The following is a 9,919-nucleotide window of genomic DNA, read 5'->3' on the forward strand; positions in this document are numbered from 1 at the left end:
AGGCATGGCATATACTGAAACCAAGGAAACGATTTAATTTATAAAAAACTTTATTATAATAACAAGATCTTATATGGCACTTGTCAGTGACAGTGTCATTTTCTTTTTATGATTCTAATATTAGACTTTGCTCTTGTGACAGTGAGCCAGCGCGTCCTTCAGCGCCTCCAGCACCATGTCCGCACTCGAAATGCTGCTGTTGCATCCCATCAGACCGACACGCAGCACCTGCAACAGCCAACATGTTAGGTTGCTAAGTGATATGCGAGCTAAGATAGGAATGTCGATTGGTTGCCAAAGAAGTAGGTGACAGCAGTTTTCACGTTGCTAGCTAGCGAGGCACGTGATTAGCGCATTAAGGGTTAGGCAGGCTGCCAGCAAGACAGATGAATAGAGACGTAGGTTGCACACTACCATGCCAGCAGAAGGTCCGAGCCCCCCGGAGATCTCCAAGTTGTGCCTTTTCATGACATAGGCTGTGATCTCCTTCCAGTCGTATCCATCCGGAACCACGATTGTGGTCACCGTCGGCAACCTCAACGCCTTGGAAAATTCGTATTCGAAATGATTACAATTAGTGATGAGTGACCCGAGTTGTCGTCCGCTACGATAAATGACCAACCAAACATTTCACCTTATCCTCCACAAAGAGCTTAAGTCCCATACGCTCCAAACCGGTGTGGAAATACTCAGCCACTTCCCTGTGTTTCTTCCAGGAATGTTCCAGACCCTACCGAGCAGCAGACGATTGAATACAAATAAATATTGACTTTGTACTTTTGAGCCACCAAATGATGAGTTAGCCTCACCTCCTCCACGAGGATGGCCAGGCTCTCCCTGAGGGAGTAAAATGCAGAGACGGGACCCGTGTGGTGGTACCTGCGAAGATGATTAGTTCATGAAAAGATTTCTGCTTTGAAACCCTTTTAATGGAGTCCTTACACTCTGGCGGCTTTGCCGTCGCATCCCCAGTAGTTAGACAGCCATCTTAGGTCCAAGAAGAACGACACCGGCTTTGTTCTGCGCTTGAATATTTTCCGACTGTGGGCAAAATGCTGCATTTCTACACGGAAGTTGTTTTTTTTCGTAGTTGACTGGCGTTGTATGAGTAATTGCGGCTTGTTTTTGAGGCCTTACCATGCTCGCTCACTAAAGGAGATGGGTGCGGTTCCTGGTGGGGCATTCAGAACCTTCTGCGAACCCGTGTACAGGATGTCGATCTCTAAACATAAAGAGAAGTGTCCCATTGCCTTGATGTACAATTTTTTTTTTTTTGGACAAATGTGATCGAGCATATTAACTTTATATACCTTGTTGGTCCATGCGCACTGGAGCGCCACCTACTGACGCCACAGAGTCCACCAGCAACAGACAGTCGTACCTGTTGAGGCACAAATGCAATCATCATCATTGCTTCACATTGCTATTTTGATTTTTATCATTTTTACTTGTGACAGAGCTGTCCGATGCCGTCCAGCGGGTGCAGGACGCCAGTGGACGATTCTCCGTGTGTCAGGAAAAGCAGTGCAGGCCTGTGTTTGATGAGCGCCTAGCGTGGCACAACAATCAATCGATATTGATTTGTTTAGCATGTTAGCGTGAATGTCCGCTTACCTGTTCGATTTCTGCATTGGTGAAGACTCCACCAGGGGGCGCAATAATGGTGTGAACCACAGCATCTGTTGAGTCGATGAAATTTTTGATACTGATAAAAAAAAAAGTCAGAAAGAAAATGTAATTGCTAAGAAGCTAGTGTTACCAATCCTCCTTGCCATGTCCGCCGCCCGCTCTCCCCAGATGCCGTTAACTGCTACCAGCACGCCGTCGCCGGCCTCCACGGCGTTGAAGATGCCGCACTCCATGGCGGCGTGGCCCGAACCACTCACTACCAAAGTCACCGGGTTCAGAGTCTGGAACATATACTGTACTCCGCTCCGGATGTCGGCCATTATCTGCAAAGCAACACATCTTATTTAAAAGATTGTTTTGTAAATACACGGCCATTTTTCAAAGTCAAAACAAAAAGACAATTGGGTGTTACCTCAAAAGTTTCTGGATGCATGTGTCCGATGACGGGATTGGCTCCGGCCTGCAAGATGCGTGGCGGAACGTTGGAGGGGCCGGGTCCGAACATGTGGCGCCGAGGAACCGTCATGGGAGTCCGCAGACGTTCCGGAGGTGGAACCGCCGAAGAGGACATGGCTAAATCTGTGTGGAGAGCTGTGCGAACTCCGACCAGACTGGTTGTCCGACTGTGTTTGTCTGCCAGTCCTTGGCTCAAGTTAAATATTAACGAATGACTCCTCACTTTTTTTAGCGGCATTGTATAATCCAATCAAGTTGTAACAAATCATTTGGTGATACGTAATGATACGTCAAGATCAATTTAAAATCTCTATCCTAGTGTAAATTGCAGACTTGGTTTGATACCTAATTGCTGAATAAATATTTCTGTAAAATATTTACTTTGAATATTTCAAAATGTGCAAATCAGGAGACACACTGTTATATTACCGCTATACATTTATTTCACATTGTAAAATGAGTACATATTCCATCATATATTTATGTTAATACTTTTATCTTTGAAAGGTTAAAAAGTAGCATATTCTAACTTGGACTCTCACCATCTCATGACAGCCAGAACATGAATGTCAGAAGTAACTACATTTAATATAGTGCTTCTACTGTCTGGTTATATATTCTTGTGGCTATAATCACATTTTAAAAATACTTGGTTTCATGTCCTTGTCTTCATGCATCATCCTGGTTGGTTCTCGGGGTGAGAAGGGTCTTCCCCAGGGGCTCTGTGCTGAAGGAGCCGTCGCGGTACACCAGCTGTCCCCTCACGATGGTGGACCTCACCACGCCTCGGAGAGGCACCCCCAGGTACGGAGTTAGCTTCGCATACAGAGCACAAAGATCAAATTTCAGAATGAATCGGAGTCCTGCTTCAAGTTTGTGTCCTACCTTGTTCTTATGATGTATGCCTTCTTCTTTAATCTATACCAGGATGAAACAAAGTTTATACCAGCCTTGTAGCTACTTGGACTTTTTATTTTTGGTGCAAACCTCAAATTCTCTCTCAGGGTCCCAGATGACCAGGTCAGCGTCGTAACCCGGTGCCAGGCTGCCCTTCTGCTGGCCGAGGCCACAGAGCTGGGCCGTGTTTTTGCACAGGAGGCGTACCGCGTCCCCAAACTGAAAGCCCTTCTGACTGGCTGCGCTCCAGAACAGAGGCAAGCCTAACCAATATCAAACAAGTCATAAATTGTGATTTATGACCATAGAGGAGTTTACGACAAGACTTTTGTTGCCGGTATTACCAAACTGGAGAGAGGAAATCCCTCCCCAGGCTTGAGTAAAATCTCCAAGGTCCAGTTTCTTAAGGTCAGGCGTGCAGGGGGAGTGGTCCGACACCACCATGTCAATGTGGCCCTCCTTCAGCGCCGCCCACAACTGATCCTGCAAGTATCATTTACGATGGCGGTACAGACACAAAGACTTTTAATATCTAAACAGATTTCAAAAAATAAGTGACAGAACTGCCGTTGACCTGGTTGTGAGCTGATCGGATGGGTGGGCAACACTTGAACTGCGTGGCCCCCGCTGGTACGCCCTCTGCACTTAGGTTCAGATAGTGGTGGGTGGTCTCCACCGTCAGGGCGGCCCCGCCCTTTTTGGCCTCTTGGATGAGAGGCAGCGCCTGAGCTGAAGACAAGTGGACTACATGGCAGCGCACCCTGAAGCACAAAAACACAGCGGACATAAAACAACGTCCCTGAAATATCGCGAACTGGGAGTTGATTGTTTCGAGTTGTCATGGTGATGATGATCTCACTGGTACTCGGTGCAGAGCTGTACCACACTGCGGATAGCCTCCACTTCCATGATGTCAGGTCTAGACTGCAGGAAGGTGTCATATTGTTGAGGATCTGATGTGGACATAGGTTAACGTAGTCAGTCCATATACCTGATGGGTGAGACTGCAATAAGTGTGACAGTAAATAGAAAATCACCGCCATTGCTCTCACTGGTCTGTTCAACTTCCTTCTCAGCATGAAACTAAAAGAGACAAAAAAAAAGATCCCACGTGTAGATCTTCCATCATCTTTTTTCACAAGACGCACAAGTCAGATGCTAACTGTATGCAAAACAGAGGTGCGCTAAAGCTAACTGAAACTAAAGGTAATGCTAATGATATGTAAAACAGCTGTGGTGTATTCGTGTACCAGTAGGACACTTCCTGTTCCTCTCAGCTGCTCCATGGCAGCCTGAAGGTCTCCATGGGTCACGTGAGGGAACTCATCCACGCCGCTGTGGATCAAGAAGCACTTGAAGCCAGCCACTCCGGCCTGGATCATGGGCTGAAGTTCTAGCTTTAAGCAGAGGAGAGTTTTGTTAGTCTTATGGAGTTCCTTATAAATGTACTTCACACGTGTTGATTTTCTGCATGCCTGAATAGACTCCAGCGAGTCGCTTTATGCTTCCGCCATGTGCAAATCAGCTGTGTTCACTCCCACAACGGCGCAAACGCCCGTTTCTAACAATAGGGCCCTATGTCCACGGGTAGTGAGAGAGGGAGGGGCATTGTTATTTGATACACCGCCTTACCTGATTGCCGGGAATCACACCACCCCAAAAGGCGGTGTCCACGAAGCATTTACCCGTAGCCTCGCGCAACTTCTCCTGGAAATTAGCCAGCGTGGTGGTTGGCGGGATGCTATTTCTGGAATAAATGGGTAATGTACAGGGTTGATGTAAGTTAATAGTTAAAGGAAAATCATTTCACGTGATATTTCGCTAGATGGATGGGTAGGTCACTCACAGGGGCATGTCCACGATGGTGGTGACTCCTCCTGCTGCCGCCGCCCTGGTGGCCGTCCAAAATCCTTCCCAGGAGGTGCGTCCGGGCTCGTTGACGTGAACGTGACAGTCCACGATTCCCGGCATCACTACGCTATCGCCTGCATCCAACACCTGCAAACAAGGCTGCAGGTTTCACTGGCCAGCTCCCTGTTGAGTTAGCAAGTTTGCTATCTAAATGCAGAACCTAGAGAGCTATCTCGTTGTAACTTTATTAGAGCTTGCAACCTCATTTGTGACCCAGTAGCTTGTGACAACAAGAAATCTAACAAAACAGTTTGATCTTACCTCCACGTCCCCTGTAAATCCCTCAGCGGAAAGCACTTGATGGATTTTCCCATCCCGTATGAGGATGACGGCAGACCCGACTTGTTGGTTCCCCAGAAGCACTCTGGTGCTCTTCACCGCCGACACAGTGGATCCCAGCTCCATGTCTGCATTCAATGCCTGTGAATATGAATAACAAACACAAAATGTCTGTTGAATGACTAAACCGGATCATGTGGAATGCTCAGGGGTAGGCCCGCCCTTGCCTGCAGTCTAAATGGTTAGGAGAATTACCAACCACCATGTGACAACTGTCAAAACACTCCAAACAAGAAGAACATTATTATGTGTTATTATGTTCAACTAAGAGGACGTTTACACAGTTTTTTTCACACGCTACAAAGTTACGCAGCTATCTGTCCGACCATCTAGCAAACTAGCTAATGAGTTACTTAGCTGGCTGGGTAACAAGCTAATAATCAACCTAATTTTCTTTGCTGAAATGACAATGTAAGTGAAATACAAGAAATTGAACAAACGAGAGAAAAAAATACAAATTACACTTGAAAAATTAACCAGATAAACGTAAAATAATAATAATATTGAATAAAACATCTTCGTCCAAATCTTAAATGTTCAATGTTTCAACAGCATTGGTTTCCTTTCTAGTGACGTCAGAACGCAAATCTCGCCGAATCACGTGATTGTTTTCCTTACGTAATGTACCGGATGCCGCACAACCCGTGAGGACAAGGCTGGATTGCTGGATGGATGGCTAGCTCCAGAAAAACAATGGATGAATAGAGTGGAACGTGAGCAGCAGGTTTTCTTCGAACAACTGTCTCCATCAACCTCATCATCCTCATCTTCACACGAGCAGCGATGGCGGGCCCGGATCAGCAGAAGCAGCCTCAGCAGCAGGTGGAGGAGGAGAAGGCCGAGCACATCGATGATGCGGAGATGGCGCTGCAAGGCATCAACATGCTCCTCAACAACGGCTTCAAGGAGAGCGACGAGCTATTCAGGAGATACCGGTAACGTGCCCGTGTGCTCGCCTATAGAAGTACGTGATTGTGCGGGGATGGGCGTGTTAACAAATATGCGGTGAAGTCAACTTCATGACGTCACATCGCCAGCCATCGTTAAATGGACTTGTCGCTGAAGCATTTTTAGATGTTTTTGTGTATATATTAATTAATAAAGGTACCTTCCGGATGCCTTACCTTTATCCCACCTGGTTTAATTGTCATCATGGCACGTTTCAGCTTTGCATGCAATTTGTGGTGTCATTTCACTTGTGTTGTCTTCTGCAGGAGTCAGAGTCCGCTGATGAGCTTCGGGGCAAGTTTTGTCAGCTTCTTGGTGAGTGAGATATGTGCAAACTATTTGGAGTACATGTGACATGATGCTGATAAGGTCCCTTGAGGTGTGTGTAAATGATGTTTTCAGAATGCCATGATGACATTCGAAGAGGAGAAAATGCAGACGGCCTGCGATGACCTGAAGACCACCGAGAAGCTGTGTGAGAGCGACAGCGTCGGCGTGCTGGAGACCATCAGGAACAAGATTAAGAAGAGTGTGGGTTTATTATCAAACACTTGATTTCATTTTATGCATTATTGTCAAGGACAGTTCTCGAATGTTCTGCGTATGTACAGATGGACTCTCAGCGGTCCGGAGTGGTGGTGGTAGACCGGCTGCAAAGACAGATCATTGTGGCCGACTGTCAGGTTTACTTGGCCGTGCTGTCCTTTGTCAAGCAGGAACTCTCAGGTCAGCTTCATATTTTCTTCCACTTCTGTGGTGTGGACTATTTTGTTGTTAGCAAGTTAGCAAGGTAGTTATTGTCTTTCTTTTTGTTCCATAAATATGACAAACGTGGTTTAACAGCGTACATAAAAGGTGGATGGATACTCCGCAAAGCGTGGAAGATGTACAACAAATGTCACAGCGACATCAGCCAGCTGCAGGACGCCTGCACGCAGACCACCGCCGAGACCGCCGCCGCCGCCACCACGGTGCCCGACAATGCCAACCACAACGAGGTGGAGAGCGGCGTGACGTCCGAGGCCCTGGACCGCCTGAAGGGCTCGGTGAGCTTCGGCTACGGCCTGTTCCACCTGTGCATCTCCATGGTGCCCCCTCACCTTCTCAAGATCATCAACCTGCTGGGCTTCCCCGGAGACCGCCTGCAAGGCCTCGCCGCACTTGCCTACGCCAGCGAGAGCAAGGACATGAAGGCACCTCTAGCTACGTAAGTACAAATACTAACACAAACTCTCCAATGGCGACTAAAGTTTTTCTTTTGCGGCATCAGTTTGGCCCTCTTGTGGTACCACACGGTAGTGCTGCCCTTCTTTGCACTCGACGGGTGTGATTCTCACGCTGGCCTGACTGAAGCCAAAGAGATCCTGCACAGGAAGTCGCTGGTCTACCCAAACTCCTCCCTCTTCATCTTCTTCAAGGGGCGCGTACACAGACTGGAGGTAGGACCGCCTAAGGTTTCGGTGATGCGTTCAGGATCGTGATTTTGTGTATCCTTAGTGTCACATCAACAGCGCTTTGGCGTGCTTCAACGATGCACTGGAACTGGCTTCAGACCAAAGAGAACTCCAGCACGTGTGTCTGTATGAGATTGGTACGTTGCGGCTAGTCGGGTCTGGCGCCGCTCGTCGGGGATTTGCAGTGATGAATTGTTCCCATCTGTCTCATCAGGCTGGTGCAGCATGATCGAGATGAACTTCGAAGACGCCCACCTGGCCTTCGAGAGGCTGAAGAACGAGTCGAGATGGTCGCAGTGTTATTACGCTTACCTGACCGGAGGTAAGAAGACGACATTAGCATTACTGACATTAGCATCGTGGCATCTCTTTGGTCTTTTTCCGTAGTGTGTCAGGGCGCCTCGGGCGACCTGGACGGCGCTAGCGGTGTCTTCAAAGATGTGCAGAAGCTGTTCAAGAGGAAAAACAACCAGATTGAGCAGTTTGCTGTCAAACGGGTATGCCTTCTAAAAAAAAAGACAATCGCTCTCTTTGGAGTATTGTGTCTTGGATGAGTATTAGATGTGGTGATGGATCTGTGGTGTGGTTTGGATGAGTGTCGTTGATTCGGGATGTGTCTTTGATGTGTGGGTACAGGCGGAGCGTTTGAGGAAGATCTCGCTCAGCAGGGAGCTTTGCATCCTGGGCGTCATTGAGGTGTTGTACCTGTGGAAAGCGCTTCCCAACTGCTCGTCGTCCAAGCTGCAGGTCATGAACCAAGGTACGAAAGTTTGCGTCAACAAAGCTGTGCAAGTGAAGAGTAACGTTGCGGGTTCAGTGTTGCAGCGTCTTGACGAGGCGTCGTGTCGAGGATTGAAACATCTCCTGCTGGGCGCCATCCACAAGTGTCACGGCAACATCAGAGACGCCGTTCAGGTGATCTAACAGCCTCTGATAATCACCACGTGGTGTTTACTGTGGGATATTTTTGCGCAGTCCTTCCAGATGGCAGCCAGAGACGAGCACGGACGTCAGACCAATTCGTACGTTCAGCCGTACGCCGTCTACGAGCTGGGCTGCATGCTGTTAGCCAAACCTGAGGTCAGTCCAGTCCTCATCTGCCCTCTTTATTGTTTTTTTTTTTTAAATCTATTTTTAAATTTATGTTCTAGACTGTGCTGGTATATTTCAATTTAATTTTCTTTTACAATTATACATGCAAAACACAAAGTTATCTGATTAAAAATAATAATTTGTTTTTGATTACACATTTCTTTTGCGTTCCCACCAATCAGACAGTGGGGAAGGGAAGATCGTTCCTACTCCAAGCTAAGGTAAAAATAATCAAATGAAAATGGTTAGCACACACACTTAGCATTACAGGCTAACCCAATTGATATTTCTTTTCTCCATTTGTGTTTCCAGGAGGATTTCACAGGCTACGACTTTGAGAACAGGCTTCATGTGCGCATCCATTCGGCGTTAGCCTCTCTGAAGGAACTCGTGCCTCAGTGACTCCAGATAGGGGTCGACGTTAGTCTTTTTACATCATCTTTTAACCCACAAACTGAATCTGTTAAAGGAAACCTCCAGACCCAGTTTGAAAATCACTTATTTACTCATTGTACAATGTTAAGATACCAATGCCGGATGCAAACTTAAGTCTGGACATACAAGTACTGTATTTTTGTCCCACTTGCAACAAACGGTGCCGTGTTTTGACAAGATTTTTGCCCATTTAAAAATGCTTTCACCTATTGTATGATTTAGCTCATCACAACAAGCACCTGTGCACACATTAAGATGTTTGATGCAGGGAAAAGAACTCAATATTTATTGTGATTGCCTCAAATGGAGTTTTAACAGAATTTTTGCCACACAAATGTTTTCAAAACGGTTTTAACAGAATTTCCCTCAGTGTTATAACACATTTGCCTGCTGTGAAGTATGTTTCTTTTGCCAGTCACACCCACTATTGCAAATTTCTTCAATTTGTGATGGTGACCATCTCTTTACATCGAGTGTCATCCTTCATTTTCGTGTCGATTTCGATTCATCTCCAACAAAAAGCCACTCCGAGAAGATGGAGGGAATTGTGCTATTTATCGTGTTTGCTATCCCTCATCTCTGTGATGAACGTGGAAGTGTGCGAGTGGTCCGTTTGTCAAGTAATGTTTTGATCCACATTTCAGTTCAAATGTCACTCAACTCTACAATAAACTCTTTTCCCCTCAAAGTGTTTTCTTTTAATCTAATCTTTTAAATATATCTCTATCAACGTACCTATCTATTTATATATCTAGCCA

At 46.5% G+C, this 9,919-nt stretch overlaps 3 protein-coding genes across 4 annotated transcripts; 1 reads left to right on the forward strand and 2 right to left on the reverse strand.

The window, feature by feature from the left end:
- Positions 1 to 98: 98 nt before the first annotated feature.
- Positions 99 to 2,444, reverse strand: agxta (alanine--glyoxylate and serine--pyruvate aminotransferase a). Its single transcript, XM_061297132.1, has 11 exons — positions 2,042 to 2,444; positions 1,760 to 1,952; positions 1,615 to 1,679; positions 1,449 to 1,549; positions 1,311 to 1,381; positions 1,138 to 1,222; positions 943 to 1,041; positions 810 to 879; positions 635 to 730; positions 415 to 543; positions 99 to 228 (listed from the first exon to the last, which is right to left on the reverse strand). Exons 1-11 carry the CDS (start codon positions 2,321 to 2,323, stop codon positions 121 to 123), a joined length of 1,299 nt encoding a protein of 432 aa, XP_061153116.1. The 5' UTR covers positions 2,324 to 2,444; the 3' UTR covers positions 99 to 120.
- A 95-nt stretch (positions 2,445 to 2,539) lies between these two features.
- On the reverse strand, positions 2,540 to 5,789 carry zgc:103559 (Allantoinase, mitochondrial). Of its 2 annotated transcripts, none has more exons than XM_061297129.1 (11): positions 5,155 to 5,789; positions 4,829 to 4,992; positions 4,615 to 4,729; positions 4,233 to 4,379; positions 4,020 to 4,065; positions 3,842 to 3,935; positions 3,557 to 3,743; positions 3,327 to 3,465; positions 3,073 to 3,245; positions 2,971 to 3,003; positions 2,540 to 2,901 (listed from the first exon to the last, which is right to left on the reverse strand). In XM_061297129.1, exons 1-11 carry the CDS (start codon positions 5,296 to 5,298, stop codon positions 2,755 to 2,757), a joined length of 1,389 nt encoding a protein of 462 aa, XP_061153113.1. In that variant the 5' UTR covers positions 5,299 to 5,789; the 3' UTR covers positions 2,540 to 2,754. The 2 variants fall into 2 exon arrangements, with proteins under 2 accessions (XP_061153113.1, XP_061153114.1); XM_061297130.1 differs by having other exon boundaries at positions 2,544 to 2,901; positions 4,829 to 4,980.
- A 67-nt stretch (positions 5,790 to 5,856) lies between these two features.
- ttc39c (tetratricopeptide repeat domain 39C) lies at positions 5,857 to 9,837 on the forward strand. The gene is made up of 14 exons (XM_061297116.1): positions 5,857 to 6,167; positions 6,447 to 6,495; positions 6,583 to 6,711; positions 6,792 to 6,906; positions 7,024 to 7,387; positions 7,451 to 7,619; positions 7,678 to 7,771; positions 7,849 to 7,956; positions 8,022 to 8,131; positions 8,271 to 8,394; positions 8,452 to 8,549; positions 8,610 to 8,714; positions 8,909 to 8,947; positions 9,039 to 9,837. The coding sequence occupies exons 1-14, from the start codon at positions 6,016 to 6,018 to the stop codon at positions 9,126 to 9,128; spliced, it is 1,746 nt and encodes a 581-aa protein (XP_061153100.1). The 5' UTR covers positions 5,857 to 6,015; the 3' UTR covers positions 9,129 to 9,837.
- The last annotated feature ends 82 nt before the right edge of the window (positions 9,838 to 9,919 follow it).

This window comes from Syngnathus typhle, linkage group LG14 (genome assembly GCF_033458585.1).
Source record: "Syngnathus typhle isolate RoL2023-S1 ecotype Sweden linkage group LG14, RoL_Styp_1.0, whole genome shotgun sequence".
Lineage (NCBI taxonomy): Eukaryota > Metazoa > Chordata > Actinopteri > Syngnathiformes > Syngnathidae > Syngnathus > Syngnathus typhle.